The sequence below is a fragment of the Protopterus annectens genome, chromosome 16.part0 (assembly GCF_019279795.1).
Source record: "Protopterus annectens isolate FY-2018-M chromosome 16.part0, PAN1.0, whole genome shotgun sequence".
Taxonomy (NCBI): domain Eukaryota; kingdom Metazoa; phylum Chordata; order Ceratodontiformes; family Protopteridae; genus Protopterus; species Protopterus annectens.
This window is the reverse complement of record NC_056750.1, coordinates 770,167,610-770,191,527: the sequence shown is the minus strand read 5'-3', so window position 1 is coordinate 770,191,527 and position 23,918 is coordinate 770,167,610. Positions and strand designations below refer to the sequence as shown.

Genomic DNA, 23,918 nt, shown 5'->3' with positions numbered 1-23,918 from the left:
AGACCCTTACCCGGTGTGAGCAAGAGGGAAAGACTCTGTCTGCTGTCGGAGTCCGTTTTTCCACCCCATCCAGACCGTACCCCAAAGGGCAACGTGGTGGAAAAATGTGGTTTCGAAAACCCCAGGGTTCTTTTCCAGGCGCACAGGGTGATACCCCCTCCAGAGGCAGAGGAGGGGGTAGAGGTGGAAGACGTCGCCCTGGCGGCAGAGGGGGTCCGCAAAACCAAGGTGACAGGGATACACTCCCCGGGAAACCTTTTCAGCACTCCTGAGAGGAGGCCCGACTGTCCTTCTCTGGAGGCAATCGGGGGTCGCTTAGCTTTATACCCTCAGGCCTGGCAAAATCTTACATCAGACAATTGGGTAAAAAGCGTTGTTACCAGAGGCTACAAAATTCCCTTCCTATTGCCCCCAATTCCACAGAAAAGACTCCCAGATGTGCCGCCCCATCTGTGAGGCCCTGCAGCTACAGAGATTTCAAAGCTGCTAGAAAAAAAGAGTCATCCAACCAGTCCCAGCGGACCAAAGAGGATTCGGAACTTACTCAAGGTTCTTTTTAGTTCCAAAAAAGACAGGGGACTGGAGGCCAGTTCTGGACCTAAGCAAACTCAATACCTTCATCAAGAAAGAAAAGTTCCGAATGGTCACGCTTCAATCGATCCTTCCATTTTTACAGAAGGACGACTGGATGTGCTCAATAGATCTAAAGGACGCATACTACCACATCAAAATGGTCAGGGCGTCCAGGGATCACTTGCGCTTCCGGCTGGGAGCCAGTCACTTTCAGTGTCGAGCCCTGCCCTTTGGTCTGACCTCAGCCCCCAGGGTCTTCACCAAATGTATGGCAGTGGTAGCGTCTCACTTGAGACACCTCGGATTCCAGGTGTTTCTGTATCTGGACGACTGGCTCCTTTCTGCCACCACCGAGCGTCGACTGATTCAGGCCAGGGATTACACACTACAACTTTGTGTTCATCTCGGAATTTCCGTAAATTTTGAAAAATCTTTACTACAGCCATCACAGCATATCTCATTCATAGGAGCAGAATTGGATACGCATTGCTTAATTCTAAGGCTTCCCCCAGAAAGGATAGCCTCCCTACAGAACCATATATCTCTTCTTCTTTCATCCAGAAAATCCCCAGCGAAACTGGTTCTGAAGGTTTTGGGTCTCATGGCAGCTTCTCTCATTGCGATACCCTTGGGAAGACTGCACATGAGAGTTCTTCAGTGGCTACTGTTTGCACAATGGTCGTTCCAAAAGTTACCCCTGACACACGAAATCTACATCACAAACATATGCAAATCGCACCTGGCTTGGTGGCTTCGGACTTGCAATCTCTCCAGTGGAAGACCATTTGTGCTACCCACTCCGACAGCAACGGTGACCATGGACGCTTCCCTGATAGGGTGGGGGGCATCTTTCAGGGACAGACAGTCCAAGGCGAATGGACCAATTTGGAATGCAATCTGCACATCAATGTTCTGGAGTTGAGGGCAGTGTTTCTAGCGTTGCAAAACTTTGCTCCCCTTCTTCCTCTAGGGACAATTGCAGTCCAGACGGACAACATGTCTGTAGTCTGGTACATAAACAAGCAAGGGGGAACCAAGTCTTACCAACTATGCAGAGAGGCCATGAGAATCTGGCAATGGGCGGAGTCCACGGGTCGCTTTCTGATAGCAACGCACATCCCGGGGTTATCCAACGTCATAGCGGACAGGTTGAGCAGAGCCATCCTGTTACCTCACGAGTGGTCCCTCAAACAGTCAGTTGCAAAGGAGATTTTTCGCAAGTGGGGCCAGCCTTCCTGCGATCTGTTTGCGTCTCCAATGAATGCCAAATGCAGAAGCTATTTTGCCCTATTACCCCCTCCAGGGGAAGTCCCAAGGGACGCTCTGGTTCACGATTGGCCCCCGGGTCTCCTGTATGCTTTTCCTCCTGTTCACCTGATTTCAAAATTTCTACAGAAAGCCAGCAACCTGCAAAGGACAATTATCCTCATTGCCCCATTCTGGCCTCGTCAAATATGGTTTCCCTTTCTTCTAGCACACCAAATGCGGGAACCCTGGATCCTGGACCCAGAGCCGGATCTACTGACCCACTCGTCAGGGGCTCCCCACCCGTCGCTTCTCTCCCTCAAACTAGCAGCTTGGCTGCTCTGCTTCCCTTCTTAGTCAGGTCTGATCTTCTATCTCCTGCAGTTCTAAATATCCTGGTGGCTTCTCATAAAGCATCCACTACAAGGATTTACACCAGTAAATGGAAACGTTTTGTACACTGGGCAACTACACAACAATTGGATCCCTTAGCAGCTCCTCTGAATAAGGTCTTGGAGTTTCTAACCGAATTGTTCCACCAAGGGGCTTCTCCTGCCACTTTGAAAGTGCAATTAGCTGCCATATCAAATTTTCATGTGGGAGAAAATGGGGCGCCTATTATGGCTCACAGACTTTGTAAGGCCTTTCTTAAAGGATCTTTCCATATTAGACCACCAGTTAGAAGTCCTACTTCACCTTGGAACTTGAACCTTCTTTTGTCACAGCTGATGCTACCACCTTTTGATCCAGCCTCTTCCTGTCCTTTAAAGTTTTTGTCATGGAAGACCCTTTTTCTGGTGGCTATCACATCGGCTAGGCGGGTATCGGAGCTTCAAGCTCTTTCGGTCAACCATCCTTATTTGATTTTTCACCCTGACAGGGTATCCCTTCGCACTAATCCATCCTTTCTTCCCAAGGTTTGCTCCGTTAATAATATTAATCAGTCCATTGAACTGCCCACATTTTTCAAGAACCACTCCAATAAATTGGAATATATGTTACACAAGTTAGATGTTCATAGACAACTCAGATTTTACTTGGACAGAACAAAGGATCACAGGAAAACAGACCAGCTCTTTGTGGCCTTCTCAGACATCAAGATGGGTATGGCAGTTACAAAACGAACCCTGTCTAAATGGCTTTCTGATTGTATTATTTTTGTTTATACTGCCTCTGAGCAAACTTTACCTGTCAAGCCCAAAGGGCATTCTACAAGATCAGTATCTACATCCCTGGCTCATGCAGCTCGCCTGCCGTTGGACACTATTTGTGCGGCTGCCACTTGGTCTAAACCACATACCTTCATTTCTCATTACAAAGTGGACAGGATTTCTAGGGACAGGGCAACCTTTGGTTCCACTGTGCTCAGGAACGTTCTCCCCTGAGTTCCTCAGGAACACGGAGCTAGGGACGCTACCCAGGTGTAAGAACAAACGGCGAGATTGAACACTCTCACATATAGAAGTTATGTCCTTACCATAACTTTCCATGTGGAGTGTTCATCTCGCCTTTGTTCTTACATTCCCACCCTCCCACCCTCAGGGAGAACGTCCAATTTAGGTGCCTGGTTTGTTTCTCCTGCTTCTGCCTTGAGCAGTTGTTTTACTGTGTAAATAGGTTTTTCTTGTTTGGTATGAAAGTGTTATGCTCTCTTCTGTTCTCTGCTGGTTTGCTTGCAAACTAGATCTGAGGTAAAGGCAGAGGGGGATTGTGGGAGTTAGGTTGGTCTCGAGCTTCTTCTCGATGCAGAGCTTTGTCAAGCGGCCGACACGGAGCCGAGGATCGGCTCCGAACCCAGGTGTAAGAACAAAGGCGAGATGAACACTCCACATGGAACGTTATGGTAAGGACATAACTTCTATTTTTAGTCCAATGTTGATTTTGGTACTGCTTTTCTATGTTGTCTCTTGGCTTGTAAGGAATCTTAAACTACAAGATTTTATTAATTTTAACTGGTACCACCTGGGTATATAACCATAGTGTACTGCTGTATCCAGCTTAAATACCAGGCAGGTATTAAAAGCAGTAGCAGAAATATTCTCACAGTCCCCAGACTATCTCACCAGGAGAAAAAGTACAGTAGCACTAATGCACAGAATGGTTATACAACATGTGCCGTTGCAGATGTTTTCTTTAAATTATTTTCCATATCAGTGTAAGTAAAATGAGTCTGTGCCTGTAGAGTTGGTTGTGATATGCAACATGGGATGAGCAGAAAAAAAATTTTATCCATAGCTACCATAAGATATCATTTTATCTTTATTTTAGAGTGGGTCTCCTTTTACCACTTAATGTGAATGGCAAAACATACACTCCACGCTTTCTTTGACTTCTGAGAACATTTTCAATGGCATTCTTAAAATACCATTGTGTACTGTTGTTATTTGTAATCTTCTAGTTAATATATGACCCTTTATCAGTAAAAGTGGTGGGTTGGTATGTTTTTATAACACAAAAATGCAGCTTACAAAAATTTAAGGGTATTGTTTAAAAGCTGACACTTAAAACAAATAAAGAGAGTCAGTGCAGTGCTGATGTTCATTATGATCACTGCTGCAGTAGCCTAAGCTACATGGATTGTATCCTTCACAGGATATAACAGTCTGAAAGCCAACTTCCAAAGCTTCAGGGTACCTCCCACATGACCCAAACCATTAGTCAGCTTGAGCTGAGCTGACTGTAAGTCAGATTTGGGCATCAAGCCCTTCAGAACGTTCCTTCTGATAAAGACAACACTCCTTTTGGGGCTTTCGAGAATCGATGCTTGGCTAACTATATTCCATTCCCTTCAAGGGAATCAAAAAAACATCTACCTCACTTTTATATCAGAAATCTAACCTTTTGTATAAAATATGAATGTTTAAGCTGAAAAAATGTATTTTTCGGGTTCGTGAATTTTATGTACTTTTAAATGGGAGGGTCACTTTTTTAATTTAGTGGTAAAAAGTTGTTAAAAGTTTCTTTTTCTCTGGGGAAACTTTTGTTATTTTACTTTTTGGGCCCTGAGTGTGTGTGTGTGTTTGTGTGTGTGAAGTGATTTCTGTTGTGTTTTGTCTGGGAAAATGTTACTTTTTTACAACTTACCTGTTTTGCTGACTATTTCTGCTAAGCTTCCCTGGAAATCAGGTGCCATTTTCAGCCCGACCATGGAACAACACACCGGTTCATCAGTTGCACCTTCTTTCAGCCATAAAAAGAAAAATATTGTTAAGCAGCCTTTGCCTCCACTGCAGGCTGGTATTTTGTCTCGGTTTCAGTTGGTTGACTGCTTTGAACAAAGTTGGTTCCTCGGACCACTCATTTTTTCTTTACATCCCTCTCATATAGTTCCTACAGCCACCACGAACCAAGCATTAGACAAGTCCTGTGTAGCTGTTGGGGTGGCCTTACTGGGCAAGGGAGAAACACTTGGTGGTCAGAGAAGGGGGAAGGAAAGTGTCTCTGCTTAGTATAGTGTGTGTATTCCCTGAAGAGGTTGTTTCCCTCATTTCTGGGTCTGTTTCTTCAAAAATTCCTGTCAAAAAGAAACAAGACTAAACATATGCCCTGTCTTTTTTCAGTTACTATGGCTAGGAATGATTTACTATGATAATGATACAATTGGAATTTGTTGAACCTTTGCTAATTCCTTCAGCTCTTTCTGCCTTGGAAAATCTTTTTGTTATAGCCTGTTGCCCCTAAAAAAGCAGACAGACTATTTAAAGTTCTTCATTCTATTAAGTTTTTGCACACTAATCCCAGACCTGACCTACCAGCCATTGTCGGAGTAAATCTGGCTACTGTTAAACCTGTTAATTCTAATCCCTCTCCTTCTGACAATGATGGGAAAGCTTTTAATAAATTTTGGAGAAAAAAGTGTATCCTTCTGCAACTTTGTTTTTTAGAATTTTCATTTGTCATGCTCATATGTTAAAGCTGGCGGTTCCATATAGTATTTCTTGGTATCAAATGAAAGCTTACATAATGCTGCAAACATTGCCAGTGATACTTGCTATCTGCCAACTACCAAACTGCAGGTATTCTGTAATATAATATACACATATGTATAAATATATTTTTGTAAATAATTCAGGAATTGTCCATGGAGATGCATTGTAGAATAGCATTTCACATGTTAAGTAACAACAAAGTAGTTAGGATGGCATTTCAGATAACTGGGGTGCTCAGTACCGGAGGAAATGTGAGGTATTTTTTGTAAATATTATGCATATATGTAATATGCTAATCATTATATTAATAATTTGAACTAGAACGTGTTTATATGGTATCACATGAAAGCATAAACAATGCTGGAAACATTCCACTGATTGATAGATGTCTTGCACTGTTTTGCATACATTTGCATTCATTTGTCAATGAAATATGGAAATATGCATACAATTCATGATTATGGAAATATATCAATAAAGTTACATTTTCCAAACTGCTTTGCAGCAAATTGAAAACTGCATCTGCCTAAACAAAAGTCACAGTGACCGATGGGGTCTCCCTGCTATGTTTAGAATGCTATTAATACATTTGTATTATAATAATAATATGCATGCTTTACCTCATTACTTGCTCAGTATAAAGTTACAGTTTCTGGATGACATGTTAATATCAACTTTCTGAAGATGAGCGTGTACAGAACTTTCATATTTTAACTTTTTATTTCTCAGGATATATATATATATATATATATATATATATATATATATATATATATATTGGTGTCCACTTTGTAATTTTGAAATTCCACAATCCCAGTGTTCTAATTACCGATGCTCAAAACTTCAAGATTGTGGAATCTCAAAACCTGTCAATGGAGATCACTGTACAATGCGGAACAGGAACATTACTGTTCTCTTCACTGTAGCACAATCTCAGAGTTGGTATATTTAAGTTTCCGGGGGTGTGAGGGGTGCAGGAGGGCTTGCCCCCCTGCAGAAATATGTTTCTTGATGTATTTTTGTTTTAGTTTTTTTTTTCTTTATTAATTTTGAGATATGACAATCTTGAAGTTCTGAGCATTGGTATTTTAGAACATCAGGATTGTGGAATTTCAAAATTACAACGTTAACCCCTATATCTGTATATCTATATTTATCTATCGCTCGCTCTCTCTCTCTCTATATATATATATATATATATATATATATATATATATATATATATATATATATATATCAAATCTGATTCTTAGGAGTTTAGCTCAGGTAAAAGATAACCAGGAAGGAAATCTGCAAGTCCCAAAAGTGTGAAATTCTTCTCAGTTTAGATGTTATTGAGTTTATGCAGGAGCTTGTATATTTTCCCTGACTGTGCAGATATTCAGTTTTCACCAAACATGGTAATGTGTTTCTGCAGTACAGTGAGTATACAGAGGAAACTACTATCCTAATGTATACTGTAGCAGAGACCTGTTTGTTGTGGCCTATGCCTTCTCATTATAGCAATGCCTGTACTGATTTTCTACTTCCTGTTTGATTACTGTTTGTGTATTATACAGCAACAGTGTAGCATCTACTCTGAATGGTTGTGAGTTTATGAAATGGTATAAATGAAGATCAGCAACTGTAGCAACAGTAATTGTAGGATTCCATTTTATATATACAAATAAAATGTAATTCTACAACACATGTATACTAACACTGGAGGAGTGACAGTAGCATGTTTCAGCATTCTTATATTAGACCTGTTTCTTTTGTTCATGGAAATTTATGCTTACACCAATGGGAAGAATTTACATATTTTTCCGCTAGTGTGTGGATGTAAGTGACACAACCCTAAAGGATGTGAATATACACATAAGCAAAATTTAAATGATTTTATGTGATTTTGGATCATCTCTTCTGAGTTTTGATGGCCCCTGCTTTGATTTTGAGGAACGATGGGTGAAGAGGTATACTTGCAACCATTGCTAAAGTGCATGCATACTGGTTGCTGTGTTGATGCCTTCTACAGCTGCAACTAGGATGCTGTGGAAAGTGTGAGTCACAGATGCTCTTTGTTGGGACAAAGTAGAATAAGTGTCCTTGATGGTCACAATTTGATTCATTTCTAAGTCATAAATGAACAGTATTACATGCAAGCGTCTATATTCTTAACAAGGATGAAGACAAGAGGAAGTAAGGAAATCCAGCAAAGAGGTGTATGGACTGTAGGATGTAAGTGACACAACCCTAAAGGATGTGAATATACACATAAGCAAAATTTAAATGATTTTATGTGATTTTGGACCATCTGTTCTGAGTTTTGATGGCCCCTGCTTTGATTTTGAGGTTTGATTGGTGAAGAGGTATACTTGTAACCATTGCTAAAGTGCATGCATACTGATTGCTTGGTTAATGCTCCCTTTAATCTTTAGTGCGAGAGTTGTAATCTCTGCCTTCGCCCCAGGAGGAGCTTTTCCAACAACACTCTCGATTCTCCACTTAGTATCGATAAGCCTGCACTGGCTGCTCATTTCCATCCCTCCCTCCATTATAAGCTCCTCTAGCACCTGGGCTGCATAGTGAACCAGGTATAATCATTTCCAAAACCTTTATGACACAGAGCTGGCTAATGATCCACAGCCAACACTGAGATGTTACCCATTTCATTTGACCCGTCTTCCCGGGTTAGCTCACCAAGCTTATGGTTGTACATGCTTTCATGTTTGCTTGGTAAAGGACAAACTACACCATTCTATACAACAGCCACTATAATGATGCTATCTCTAGCAATTTAAACATCTTCATTATTATAGATATAGAAGGGTCATCATCAACATCATAATCATCATCCCATTTTCTACATGGGTTTGGGATGTCATGTCAATGTTACCATCTCTCTCTATTCAATGCCACTCTCCTGCTCATGCCTGACTGCCGCAGGTCTCCTCTCCCACAGTCCATCCACCTCTTTGCTGGATTTCCTTACTTCCTCTTGTCTTCATCCTTGTTACGGATATAGAAGCTTGCATGTAATACTGTTCATTTATGACTTAGAAATGGATCAAATTGTGACCATCAAGGACACTTATTTGACTTTGTCCCAACAAAAAGCATCTGTGAATCACACTTTTCACAGCATCATGGTTGCAGCTGTAGAAGGCTCTTTTCCTGTGCTGCTCTCTCCTCTTTTTGGCTCAACATGAAGTAAGTTGGAAGGAACACTGATATACTCATTCTGACTTGCTTAATATTTGACCACAGAAAAGTGGTCTTTCTCAGCACTGGTCCACACATGCATATATGGAACTGCCCAACCCAGCTGACAAAAAGCAGGATGACCAAACAGGTGCAGCAGAGAGTCTTTCTTGTTGTGAATTTTAAAGCATAATTGTTTTTCAAGAGTGCTGCTGTTGCTGAGTAATCCCCATATATACCAACGTTGTTGCCTCACAGCAGGAGGTTCTCCCGTTCCATTCTCGGCTGGAGCACCTTCTGTGTGGAGTCTGCATGTCCTCCCCACGGTCAAGTGGCGTTTGAAAGACATGGGTAGAATGGGCGTGCCTTCGTTGAAGGTTGGGCGTCGAGCTGGCACCTCGGCACCGTAAAAATCTACTGCCAATCATTAGCAGACCGGAGTTCCGCTGTGGTGACCCCTAACCGGGAAAACCCGAAAGAAGAACAGCATACAGTCATATAGAAGGAGCTCTTGATAGGACCTGCAGTCAGTATATAATTCAAGCTAGTAAATGTATCTTAATTTTGAAAATTCCTTTAAAAAAATAAAGAGCCAGCCTGGACTTAAAGGAAGAGAACAATTGTTCACCTATTTCTGACTGTGTCTCAGTTTAGGTAGTCTTAATGGAAACTAAAGGATCACAGCCATCAGTCATATAATTTGTAGTCTGGTCTATAAGCCTGCAGACTAAACTGGGAAGATGAGAGTCAGTTGAAAAAGGTAAAACCTCGGTCTGGGTTAGGCTAAACTTACAGCTAGTCAGGTATACCAGTCAGAGTCCCATAAGAGATAAGTTAATTGGGTGAAGGGCAAAATCCAGATAAAAAATCAAGAAAATGTTGCATTTTCTTTAGAAAATACTTTGCACAAATTGAAAATATCATATTTTCTGGGTTGTTGGTTCTACTTCTAAAGTGTGACATAAAAGCAGAAAGCAGATGTGAACTTTTCTGACTTCTTATCCAAAAAGGAATTCTGTAGCCTGCACTGATTCTGAGCTATTTTTCTATATTTTATATTTACCATAAGCACAAAGAACTAGTTGGGAAAGCCTTTGCTCTGAATACTACTAATACAGTGAACCACTTGACCATGTTAAAAGATGGGACTGCATCTATGCTAAGGTTGTGTAATAGAATGCACTGTAAGAAATTTGAGGGACACATGCAGTATGATTGGGTGTACTATGTGGTTTAAAACTGTGGAAACCAATACTTAAATCCTGCATACAGATAAAAGTTTTCCTTTCTGAGTGTTGGATCAATAGATTAGGAAAGGAATATAACATAGGGGTTATGCATATCTCATTTTATCTTGCTGCTTTTATTAAGGTTTGAGGGCTTTCATTTTCTGTTCCTTTTCAAGTTTTTATATTACTATCTCTTTCTTTTTTAAAGTTTTAACAAACATCTAAATGATTTTCTTTTCATTTAGTCCAATGTTGATGTTCATTTCACTTCACTCATAATTACTGAGGCTGAGCTTCCCTTCTTCAGTATGTTTGTATTTCTTGCTGTTATATCTTTTCTCATCTCCTTTATTTTCTGGCATATGCAGTGGCTTGACTCCTGCCCTTATGCAGTGAGCATAACTATCATAGTTTTGATAATACAAGACTGCTTGGTGTGGAGTGATAAAGCACTAACTGACCTCAGTCAGCCTTTATTCAGTTAGTGACCCAGGCACTGTGGGAAGTTTCCATTAGAGAGATGAAAGCGCTCAATTTTATTTTTGAGTGGATCTGGACCTCGGTTCTTCTTTTTTCTGTGGATTATACATATTTTTTGATAAAGGATCCAAAGGTTCCCATGATATGGAGCCAGTGAGAAGGGGGGTAGGGAGTAGCCAAATGCTGCTAGTTCTCCCATTCTTTTGGGAGGGTTTAGTTATTTTCTCATGACTGCCATCTGAGGGAAAGCCTGAAATTGCACTGCAATGAATGGGTCCAGCCAAGGAATGCTTGTACTCTAGTCAAACATTACTGGTGTACAGAAATGCACACCTCCACTTAATTTTTGGTATAGTCGGCATTGCAGTACATTTTCTGTTCAACAGTAGGATTGTGGTAGGACCATAAGAAAAATGTTAAACCTCAGCAGAATGATGGATGAGATTCCCAGCTTTTGATTTTCACTTTTGGTGTTTTTAGATACTAAGTAAAAGGGAAGAATTAGTGGACTTTTCAGTGGAATGGACATTGATGGTTGCATGAGCCCAGGGTCGTATACATGCAAAGTAGTCAACATTTATTACTGCTTAGATAATCAGTACTATTGTAATTTGTCGAACTGTTATCAGTCTCATACCATTATGTGATCAGCAATCCCTACCTTATATACTTGTGCATTTGTTTCTCTTATTTACCCCCACATTCATTTTTTAGAGGTGCCATGTGTATGCCAGTTCAGCACAATTACGTATGGCCAAAGACGTGGACATCTTACCTGAGAATCGCTAGTGAAACATTCTGCTTCCATGGACTGTCTTTGCGCATTCCAATTCCAAAGCCAGAGCGGAAAAACAGTTCACCAGTTGTCACCAAATCACACTTTTGGGATGCTTCAAACTCTAGTACAGCTGAGTCCCAAATGAATGCATGGAGCTTACTTTAAATAGGAACAAAAAAAGCACACAATAAAAAAGTGAATTTTTTTCAGATTGACGTGAAACCAATATTTACATTGTTAGTGCAAACAGTGCAAAGCTACTTATAGAAAAATAATAACAGGATCAGGCCAGTAATGATAAATCAACAATAACTTCTTAACTGATTTAGTATGTGTTCTGTATAATATAAAAAGAAGTTATGTCTTACCATAACATTCCATCTGTGTCGTTTCATCTTCATTTATTCATTACGTATGGGATACGGTTCCAACCTCGGAACCGAGCCAGCCTTCATTCCAAGCTCGCGTCAGCCACAAACCTCTCGAGCTAAGATTTTACCCGTCATGCCCTTCTCCCTGTTAACTCAGATCTAGAGTGCAAGTTGTAAAAAAGAAAGTGAAGCCGAGGCTACCTCTGGTCAGACATGAACTAACAACTGGAAAGAGGGACAATGAGATCCACCATAAACCTTCGGAGGGGGAAGGTGGGTGGGCCGTAATGAATAAACGAAGATGAAACAACACAGATGGAACATTATGGTAAGACAGAACTTCTTTATCTGATGTTTATCTTCGTTTATCCCTTACGTATGGGACAGAGTCCCCAGCTACCTCGTTCCCTGGGCAGCATTATGGAAGGAGCCAAAGGAAGCTCTGCCTCTGGAGGCCAAGTCCAATTTGTAATGAGCAATGAAGGTATGAGGCCTAGCCCAGGTTGCGGCTGCACAAATGTCATTCAAAGAAGTTCTAGCATGGAAGGCTGCAGAAGCTGACACTGATCTTGTAGAGTGGGCCTTTACTCTGCCAGGTAAAGGGATACCATTCTTGCCATAAATGAAGGTAATACAGTTTCTCAACCAAGTGGCTAAAGTAACTTTAGAAACTGGGCAACCTAATCTGGAATCAAAAAAAAGCTAAAAACAGCTGGTCAGATTTTCTATTAGATTTAGTCATGTCTAGGTAAAAATAAATTTGTCTATGTACATCCAAGGTATGCAGGCAATATTCCCCTCTGTTAGAATAATTTGGGAAGAAGACTGGCAAATCAATAGTCTGATTGATCGATAACTCAGAAATGACCTTGGGCAAGAAGGTTGGATTGGTTCTTAATGAAACTCTGTCCTTGTGGAAGATGAGGTAGGGGGGTTTGATAGACAAGGCCTGTAATTCAGAAATACGTCTGGCAGAGGTAATAACAGCTAAGAATAATGTTTTCCATGAAAGATACTTTAGGTCACAGGTAGATAGATGCAGGTTTGAATTTGTCAACTCTTGAAGGACTAATGCCAGGTCCCAAGGTTGAACAGGTTCTCTGAATGGAGGTTTTAGTTGAGTTATGCCCTTCAAAAAGGTCTTATAAAGTCTGTGTGACATTAAGTAAGAGCCCTGGAACCCATTATGAAAATTACAAATTGCAGCTAAATGAACACGAACTGTGGAGGCTGCTACTCCAGATTTAAAAAGGTCTGAAAGATCTTCTAGTACGATAGGAAGAGGGGCACGAGGGGTATTGGAGGATAGGCATATAGTAGACCCGAGGGCCAATGGTGGGCTAGAGCATCTCTCGGTAACTGTCCCCGAGGGGGAATCAAGGTGAAGTAGTTGCTGCACTTCTGATTGGATGGGGACGTAAATAGATGGCAGCAAGTCTGTCCCCAGTGGTCGAAAAGCTTCATCACCACAAGGGGATTGAGAGACCACTCGTGAGGCTGTAGAATGCATCTGTTCCATTTGTCCGCTATCAAATTGGAGTTCCCGGGAATGTGCATCTCTGTCAGAAAACAGTTGGAGGCTATTGCCCATTGCCAAATTCTCATGGCCTCTTGACAGAGTGGGTATGATCTGGTTCCCCCTTGTTTGTTGATGTACCAGACTACTGCCATGTTGTCTGAGTGGATTGCAATAATCCCTGATGGAAGGAATGACTGGAATGCTTGTAACACTAGTAGTACCGCCCACAGTTCTAGGACATTGATATGCAGATGGGTCTTCATCTGTGACCAAGTGCCTTGGAATGTTCTTCCCTGAAACAGCCCTCCCACCCCATCAGGGAGGTGTCCATGGTCACTGTGGCATTGGGCTGATGAGGGTTGAAGGGGCGAGACCACTGCTGAGGATTGTTTGACATCCACCAGCAAGTCCTGATTGCAAATGTTGGTTATTCGAATCGGAAAGGATAAGGGATGCTGGGATGGGTACCACTGAGTAAGAAGCAGCCATTGAAGAAGCCTCATGTGCAGCCTTGCTAGGGGGACTATGCTGATGGAGGCTGCCATCGATCCCAGCAGTTGAAGAACAGCTCGAACTGAGGCTAGATTTTATGACAGTATTGTCTGAATCTGTTGCTTGATCCTCTGAATTCTGTGATCTGGTAGGGAGGCTGTACAAGCCATTATGTCCAGAATCACACCAGTGTACTCTAATGCCTGACTTGGAGTAAGGTGTGACTTTTTCCAGTTTACCGATATTCTGAGCTGCTGTGCAGTACCTAGAGTGTAAGTCAAGGCCTGGTCCAGTAGATGTCTTGTTGGGGCAGTAATGAGCCAGTTGTCTAGGTAAGGAAACACCTGGAATCCTTGAAGCCGCAGATGAGCTGTGACTACTGCCATGCACTTTGTGAACACTCTGGGGGCTGTAGAGAGTCTGAAGGGCAGTACGCGGAACTGATAATGACTGGCCCCGTCCGGAAGCAAAGATATCTTCCTGAGTGCCTTTCCACCTTTATGTGGTAGTACACGTGTTGAAGATCTATGGAGCACATCCAGTCGTCTTTTTCCAAAAGTGGAAGAATAGACTGAACTGTGAACATCCGGAATTTTTTTGTCTTTACAAATTTGTTTAGGGCGCTGAGATCCAGAATTAGTCTCCAGTCCCCTGTCTTTTTGGCACCAAAAAGAATCTTGAGTAGAAGCTGGATCCTGTCTGGTTTGGGGGGACTGTTTGGATGACTCTTTTTTGAAGCAGCCTTGATATTTCTACAGCTGCGGCCTCCCTTTGATTGGGTGGCACGTCGGGTAAGGTTTTGGGTAAGGCGGTAGTGGATAATAATGGAATATGGTATTCTCTGGTGATGATCCGTTGTATCCAAGCATCTGTGGTTATGATTTGCCAGGCAAAAGGGTACAAGGAAAAATGACCCCCCGACAGCTTCCAGAGGAAAGCAATCTGGCCGCTACTCAGGAGCGCTGACAGGGCTGCCCAGAGAAGGATCCTCTGGAGCCCCAGTTTCCCGGACCTCCCCTGCCCCGAAAGGGACTTCTTCCATTAGAGTTCCCCCCTCTGCCTCGGGGGGGAAAACTCGATCTGAGTGTCACGGAAAGGACCCTGGGACTTTTTGCGCCACATTTTCCCACTCTTCTGATTACTAGAATAGAACCACTGAGGAGAAGATAAACGGACACCCGCAGCAGATAGGGCATTACCGTCCTGTTCACATCTAGTCAAAGTATCTCTTACCTTGGATGCAAACAAGGTAGAGGTCTCAATAGGGGCGTTAAGGAAAGAAGCCTTGAGGGGGTCTGCAAAATCACAAAGGTGCATCCAGGCATGCCGTCTCATGACTATACCTGCACCCACAGCTCTTGCCGCTCTCTCAGTAGCATGGGATATCAAACACATTCAAGAATTGGAAACCAATTCTAGGGTTGCTAACTGAGAGGCCACTTTGTCACGGACCTCATCAGAAACTGCTCCTGACAAGGTCTCAGAGAGTTCAGACACCAAGTCTCTCTGTAGCCTTGTGAAATGTGCCAGGTAGTTCAAGGACCTAACAGTAAAAGTCGATGACGCAAAAACTCGCTTCCCTAATTTATCCACCACCCAGAATTCTTTATTTGGTGGGTGAACAGTCTGGCTATCCTCTGCCAGTTTGTTCTTTGTAGCAGCAGCCACCACCACAGCATCTACAGGAAGACCTTTCAACCAATGGGCCACTCTTCTGGGGGAAAAAGGATTTTATCCGGCCTACGACGTATGGCCTCTACAGAGTCTGGTGCCTTCCACGCTCACTGCATGATGAGCTTGACGAGCTTATCGGAAGCAAGGATAACCCAGGAGGTTGGGGTTTGGGCGCGAAAAGCCTGCAGGAACAATGACTCCTCTGAGGAAGGGTTAGAGGAGTTCTAGTCACCTCACCAATTTCGAAGATGTCACCAAAGGAAACCTCATCCGAAGGTGAACGTGGGGACCCCTCCCCGTCATCGTAGTCTGTGTCTTCGGTCAATGACTCCTCCGTGGAGTCCATGTGCTTCCTCTTACACGTAGTCTTGCGGTGAGCTTCCTCAATGGAAGACTCTGGGGAAGACTGCAAGGATAGAGTTTCCCAGAGGGGAATGGAGTGAGAGCCTTGCACCTGATGTGCAGGGGTTGTGATTTGAGACAGCTGAGGCTCAGAGGAAGTAGTAGTCTCCGACAGAGGCGGTCGAGAAGTAACAGCCAATGTCTTTTCCGAGGACTGTAGGGTCTATCTGTCCGAGGGGGGGTGCTTTGGCGTCTCCACAGAGGTTGAAGGAAAATAGGTAGGAGTCTGTGTTGAAGGTGATCAACTCCAGAGGGAAAGGACAGTTTTGAAGGTCCAGTAATTCCTCTGGTCAAGAGCAGCTGGTCTAAAAGACGTAGCATATCATGTTCAGAAAGGCTTCTGCTGGACCTCACTGAAAACCCTGAAGGTGATCCGGGCCTGTCCAAAAAGGGGCTAGCATGACCACTGACAAGGGGTGTCTGTATAGGTAATCTCTGCCCCAAAACTGGTTCAGAAGATTCCTGCATTGAGAAAGGTGTCGTCAGAAAGGGGGTTGCTTGCACCAAAACTATCAGTGCTGAAAAAGCCTGCACTGAAGAAACTGTCGGTGCCGAGGAAAGGCTCTGCGCAGAGATAACTGTTGGTGCCTAGGGGCTCTGCGCTGAGAGAACTCTTTGTGCTGAGGGGTCTGCGCCAAAAAAACTGTCAGTACCGAAGAAGGTGTCTGCGCCAAAAAAAACTGTCGGCGCCGAAGGAGTCTGTGCCGAGACTTCTGTCCTTGCCAGAGATGACTGTGCTGATATATACATCGGTGCCAAGGAAGTCTGCACTGAACTAGTTGGTACCAAGAATGATGGTGTCTGCACCAAAAGCAACGATGTAGACGGACTAGCAGACATAATTGGAGATAGAGTCAAGTGAGTTGGAACCGAGGCAACCGGCACCGACTGTGATAATTTAGCCTTTTTATGCTTCACTTCCTCAGGGTCTCCAGAGGGAGACGATGGAAGGGACTTAGACTTTTTAAGTTGATTGGAAGTAGTAGAAAATTCCTGTGACTCAGAAACAGCCTCGCAGGAAGTGGTCTTAAGGAGACCCTTTAGTAGTAATAAGGAGACCCTTTAGTAGTAATAAAATACTAGCAAAACTAGTAGTAGAGATACCACAAAGGTACAAAAAGTAGAGAATAAGAAAAAAATTAGCAAATCTTTAAGAAAATCCTGAAAAAAATATCTAAAATATACACTTAGCTGGAGATGAATGACTAGACATGGCTGAACAGCAATGCGGCAAGCTAAATCTGAGGTAACAGGGAGAAGGGCATGATGGGAAAAATCTTAGCTCGAAAGGTTTGTGGCTGACGCGAGCTTGGAATGAAGGCCGGCTCAGAACCTTATCCCATACGTAAGGGATAAACGAAGATAAACAACATCAGATTATTATGTTCTGTAATGTAAAGTTCCATTTTAGAAGGAATAAAATGCTTAAGAACACAAATATTTGTATGTGTGTTTAAGTATATATATATATATCTATATATAAACAAAAACAACAAACTCAGAAAATAAAACAACCATGACAAACAAGTTCAAATTCCAAAAGCAAACTGACACTTCTTGACAAATCAACACTAAAATTTTATTGTGAGCGCTTTCGTCCGCATACAGTGAAGCAACTTCTTCAGACATTAAAAACAAATTAATACAAAGCTTAAATAGTCTAAGGCTGATGACTTCATACCCCCTCTCATTTTTTTATGCATGAAAAGGCAACAAAATCAAAGCCAAAAACAAATTATTACATAATACACACACTCCCCAAAAAAAAAAAAAATATATATATATATATATATATATATATATATATATATATATTATAAACACATGCTGCTTAAGAAATATATATATATATATATATATATATATATATATATATATATATATATATATATATATAGATATATATATATGGGTCTACTTCATTTGATCGAAAGACCATTTGACCTAAACCCATTTGATCGAAATTTCATTTGATGGAAAACCAGTATTCAAGGCAAATTACAGGGATTTGTCCCCCTCCTCAAGGTCATGCAACCCTGGAGTTGGTATATATAGTTGGGGGTATGGGGGCAAAGCCCCCCCCACCTATTTTCGTTTAAAATCTGTACGTTTTGTTTTATTTTCTTCTTTTAAAGGAAACTAGGTGGGGGCAGCACCACCCACACCCCTTAACTATATATATATATATATATATGTATATATATATATATATATATATATATATATATATATATATATATATAGATATACCAACTCCAGGGTAGCACGACATTGGGGAGGGGGACAAATCCCTGTTATTTGCCTTGAATACTGGTTTTCGATCAAATGGGTTTCGATCAAATGGTCTTTCGATCAAATGAAGTAGACCCATATATATATATATATATATATATATATATATATATAAATAAATAAATATAAATATATATATATATATATATATATATATATATAAAAGCATGTAGTTTATCATATAAACATGTAAACATATCCCCAAATTTTCCGATTTTTACCTTACCGAGGATTTTAATTTTAAAATGCACTTGACAGAACAAAAATCATTTAACCCAGGAAAAGAACATGGATTAGTTTTTAATTGCCATAGCAACTCCCTCTCCCCAAGCCTTAATGCCCAAGGGCCATGTCTAGGGTTAGCATCCACTTTTTCAATAATCATATAAAGAAAAGAGTGGTTAGTATGTTCCAAAATGTGCTTGGCCAAGGCATTTGTTTTATTCTGCTTACTAATGCTATATTGATGCTCGTATATCCTCTGCTTAAAGTGTTGCTCTGTCTTTCCTGTATAAAAAGTGGTGCATTGCTGGCACCTTGCTAAATATATGACCCCTTTTGTGTTACAGTCATGTTTCCTTGCCAATGTGTATTTTACATTACCAATCATGAAGGATCAGTTTATATAAATACTCTGGAGTCTGCAATTTTTAAAATGTTCTCCCTCTGCACAGTTTTGTCAGGAGCAGCAATTTATTCTGCTATAACTGCATCTTTACTAATATACCTTTGGATTCAGAAAGGTCTCTGCTATAGGTGGTAAAATCTGTAGCCAAAAAGGTCTGTTTCTATGATCATGGAAAATCTGATCGAGAGACATTAGCTGCAATGCGAAAATACCTCATTATTGGCTATTTTGCATGTCTGTGATTTACCAGTAATTACCGATTAGTACAAATCAGCACATTCCTGTTGTAGGTACTTCTGGCAGCCCATACATCTTGCTGGCATGGGCACCACCCCCATTCTCTCTCTCCCATGCACACGCAAATATTCAGACACACTGATATACCTCTTACCTGTCTGTGAATTGAAAGTCTGTCAATAATGCTTTATTCATCTTATTGTTCACAAACTGTATCATGAAGGTGGACCTTTTGCTTTACTTTAACCGACTTAGAATAATATTTAAAATATTCCCTGGTGTCATCTAGTGTTCCTTCTGGCTTTGTCCAGAAATCTTGAGCAAGGCTGTTGAGAAGTGTGACAGCCCCTCCTCCTGTTTGCACTCGCCCCATCCGTCTCACCTGTCTGTGATTTTACAGAAAGTGCGTGATTTTGCTTTATACTTCCGCAATCCCTTGTAACAAGTTGGACTGTTACATTCAGACAGTCATACCAGGTATTAGAGTTTCATACTTAGTATTATTTTAAAAAATACTTAAAAATTAGGTCAACTCTATAGTGCAGAGAGCTAAAGTGCTCTTAATAAATCGATGTTTTGTGTGGCAAGGGTGTGGGTTTCAAAGCTTCCTCCATTATTCTTTTTTGAGGGGTTAGTAACTGATTTAGTGTAATATTTAATTGTTATTGTGTCTAGTGTTAGTGCAGAGCAGTAATGTTGTCAAGATGTGCTTGCTGTGCAAAGCATACAGGTTTTTAAATCTTCTTCCCATTTTTCAGAGGGAGTTGGGGTAATATACTGAGTGTCCCTGGTGTCTAGTGCTCCCACCACCACATATGTCTTTCATGATGCAAACCTGTTGTTATTTTAATGTCTTTCAAGTCTCACCCCACCCAAAATACATCTTTTGTATTGCAAAACTGCCTAGAAACTTTTTAAGTGAGGTGAGGGTAATATCTCCGGAGTGTAGGGTCCCTTTCAGTATTGCAGGGTTTACGATTTAGTCTAGATGAGTTTACAGCTATGACAACCCCTACACACCCACACACACACACACACACACACACACACACACACACACACACACACACACACACTTTTGATGCATCCTTTCAGATACTTTGCATTATGCTCTACTTTCATTGCTGGATGTTGTTTTGAACAACTTCTCAGCATGCAGAGTATAGTAATAGGTTGGAGTAATTCTTTACATATTTATCATTGTATTAAATGTACAAATTATGCATATTTTACCAGAAAATACATTTTTGGGAAACTGAGATTGGTAGCATGCCAAAGATGGTAACAACTGAAACAGTATGTTCAAGTTCATCATAGTGCTGTACCGAAACTGAAACTCCTAGGTGCAGAATAGCATTCTTAAGTGCTCTTTGTAGCTGATGAGTGCCTGAATGCTTCATAATGGAATGTAAAATGGGACAGACATTGCCTTGTTTGTATAGACAGTTGATTCATTGATTCATTTGTGATCACCGCAACAGTCTGTTACCATTACAGGTAATATTTTGAACTTGTACAGAGTATGCTAAGTAAAGAATGAGTTCTCTTTTTTTGCTGAGCTGTTGATACATCAGAAGTAAAAAATTCTAACTTCACATAAACTGGGTAACTAGAGTGGCGTGGTCAGGTTTAACATAGTGCTGCATTGAAACCTGTAAGGATAGGACTGCACAGTTCTCTGTTAGCTGTGACTAAATACCATATGAAAAATTGCCTGAAAGTCTGGTAAAGAAATCTGAAAGGGCAACTGAGAAATGGCCTTGTATGTATAGATAGTTTATCCATAGGTGTCCACTACAACAACCTATTTATTTATTTATTAGCATTGGATTACCAGGAAAGTCCAACTGTGGCGCAAGAGGTCTCTTTTCAGCAGAGGCCAGTGGAGAAAATTTTCTGTGTTTATACAGTTGTCAAGTAAGTAAAAAAGGTATTATCACATTTAACACAATATCAGCATAATTAGTTACAGATAAAAACAAGAAAAACAATAAAACTTCTGCCTAGCATTTAAAGAGCAAACATTTTTTTTTAAATCTTTTCATTTTGTGGTCACCATAAGGTATGCCTTTATGGAAATGACAGTGCTATTTACTATATTTTTATTGTTAACAAGATAATCTGTTGTGTGAGTAGGCGTTTTGGTGCAATAGAATATTTGATGTTATGTAGTCCTATCTCGCCGTAATTCTTGCTGGATGGGTTCGGAGCCGATAGCTCGAGAGCTTTTACTGGCTCAAGGCTATCCCCTATCCCATGGTACACCACGGCAATTTCCCAGATCTCGTTTGCCACGAAAACTTCAAGGTTGTCTCCTTACTGGCTCGTTGGCTAAGTGAAATTTTTTGATATTTTTGACTATATTTCTTCACTTGTTTCTATTTAACTACTTTCTCCTTATTATCTGAGTGATTGTCATGAGTGTTTGCTTCCCCTGTCCCGTTTTCTAAGGATTTTACAGCCCATTTTAGTTAGAGGACCATAGTTGTCCATTTAAATTAGAGGGCCTTTCCTCCCTGTGTGCTAGTCCTTTCCTTCTATATATAAAATATATATATATATATATATATATATATATATATATATATATTTCTTCTCTTTATAGTTATACTATTGTTTTTTGTTGTTGTATTGTTTTTTCTTCCCAATACAAATATGTCTAAGGATAAAGACAGGGAACATAAAGAACACTTCCCTTCTGGCTTTAAAAAAATGTGACAAAATGTTCTCAAAAACTGTCATTGACTGACAGTCACACCAGTTATGTGTACTGTCTTGGAGAGGCTCATTTACAAGAACCCTGTACTTTCTGTCATGCTTTCAGCACCAGGGTCCTTAATGAAAGGAAATGGAAACTTATAGGTAGGGGCCTTATGGCTAGTTCCTTCCAAGAACAGCTGGAACAAGGTCAGACAGTTCCTAAAACTCATGAAAGGAAGTCTCCATCGGTTCCAGCTTCGGAACCATCACAGAAATCTAAAGCAACGGAGCCGAAGAGTTCTTGCTCCGATTCTGCTTCTTCAGTCTCGGTGCCGTCTGTTTCATCGGTGCCGAGACAATCCTCTCTGTCGAGACACTCACCTACCTTAGAACCGGTTTCACCAACCTTAAGATCTCCGATTTTGGAAAGGAGGAGATCTCCATCCATCTCCGCCTGTTCCTCCAGGACACTTTCTGATGAGGATGTTGAGCAGGTGGTGAAGAGGCTACTCTGTGACCCGGCGCTGGCAAAACTTTTAGCTCCTCCGGACCCAAAGGCTTCAGAGCCATCCCATCTTCAGTCTACTATTCCTCCTCCGACTGCTTCGCTCTCGGAGTCTAATGCTTCGGGTCCTTTAGATGCCCTATGCTGACCGTCTAATAAAACTCCACCCATACTCTGTTGCATAGCATGTACTCAGAGGTGATCTCTGCTTAACATACAAGGCCATGTCAAACCCAGAGCTGTTGGACATGCTACGTTTAAAATAATCCCAATCCCTCAGAGACACACTCCAGGAATCTAAACCTTGTCATCACAATAACACAAACACATGCTGGAGGGATAGGTTCCTGTCCCAGAGACTCCTCAGACTATGGAATAGACTGCCCATACATGTCAAGCAGAGCGCCTCTTTGGCCCTCTTCAGTTGCACTGCTAGACAGGGATCCAGTGAAATAAATACTGTGGGAAGAAATAGCCAGGGAATTGTTATGGCTAGGGCTGATAGCCTAGTACCAACCTATGAACCTATGGAACCTTCAGTTCCGAGAATTCTTCCTGCTTCTCAGAACCGATAACTCTATCCTCATTGGCTCAGTCTGGAGCCGAAGGGTCTGGGAGCCGACACTCTTGGGTTGACTCCGAGAAGGATATTCACCCTGTTTTTTTCTTTGGAACTGACCCTCCCTCTCAGTGCTTCGGCTTAGTGAGCTCAGCTCCCACGTCTGCTTCAGAACCTGCCCCTCCTGCTCGGAGTCGACCTTCCATTTCCTCGGAGTGGAGGTCTTCTTTAGAGTGGGGTGGTAAGGCTTTCAAGGCTATAGAGAAAGCTTTGTCTAGTGCTAAAGCCTTGCCATTGGACCCGATTTCCCTCCAGCAGCCAGTAGCAACCTCTTCTCCCCCACCTGCCCCTAAGCATAGGGAACCAGATGCCCAAGGAGCCCCCCATTGGAGATGTTCCCTCTTCCAAGACCTCCCCAGATTTTCCCACTGGAGAGGTCCCTCGGAAGAGACTTTGTAAGAGAAAGCATATTGACTCACCCGAGTCTGTCACTTCGGACATTGATTTGGATGAGTCAGAAGGGTCCCCAAGATCCACCTCTGAGGATGTCTCCTTTGTGGACATCCTTGAAATGCTTAGACAGAGGAGTGATTGGAAGACCTCTAACCCTACTGAGGACGAATCAGTGTACCTTGAGGCTTTTGGTTCCCGACCTTCCACCTCCTGGGTGACACCGCAATATGACCAACTGTTAGAGGTCATATCTCGCAATGCTTGGACCTCTCTGGACACAGTGGAGGTTGTCCCGAGGAGGCCGAATAAATTTATTACTGCTCCAGAAAACAAACATTTTCTTACCAAGCGAGTACCTGTGGATGCTATGGTGGTTTCAGCAGCCACTAAGGAGGAGTTATCTGAGACATCCTCTACTAGCCATCCTCCTAATAAAGAGACTAGGACGATGGATAGGTATCGAAAGCGTACCTTTTCTTCAGTGGCCTTTACCTTTCACTGAATTACCTGTCCCATTTTGCTAGGCTTCAAAGTGATCTCCTAAAGGAGTTGGGAGATACCCTTCAGGGTTCAGTAGCTTTGGGATCCGCTGATAAGGCATCTGCAGAGCTCTCCACCCTTACCTCCATTGCTAACTCCTCCATGAGGCTGATTTCCTATGCAGCTGACAGA

At 41.8% G+C, this 23,918-nt stretch overlaps 1 protein-coding gene across 6 annotated transcripts in view; it reads right to left on the bottom strand.

Annotated features, from left to right (window-relative positions):
* The window catches only part of GRIN1 (glutamate ionotropic receptor NMDA type subunit 1), a 2,709,836-nt gene that overhangs the window by 892,359 nt on the left and 1,793,559 nt on the right, over positions 1-23,918 (bottom strand). For all 6 annotated transcript variants that reach the window (XM_044058780.1, XM_044058779.1, XM_044058782.1 and 3 more), the window contains one exon: positions 11,412-11,573. In XM_044058780.1, coding sequence (XP_043914715.1) covers positions 11,412-11,573 — 162 coding nt within the window. The remainder of the gene's footprint in view (positions 1-11,411; positions 11,574-23,918) is intronic.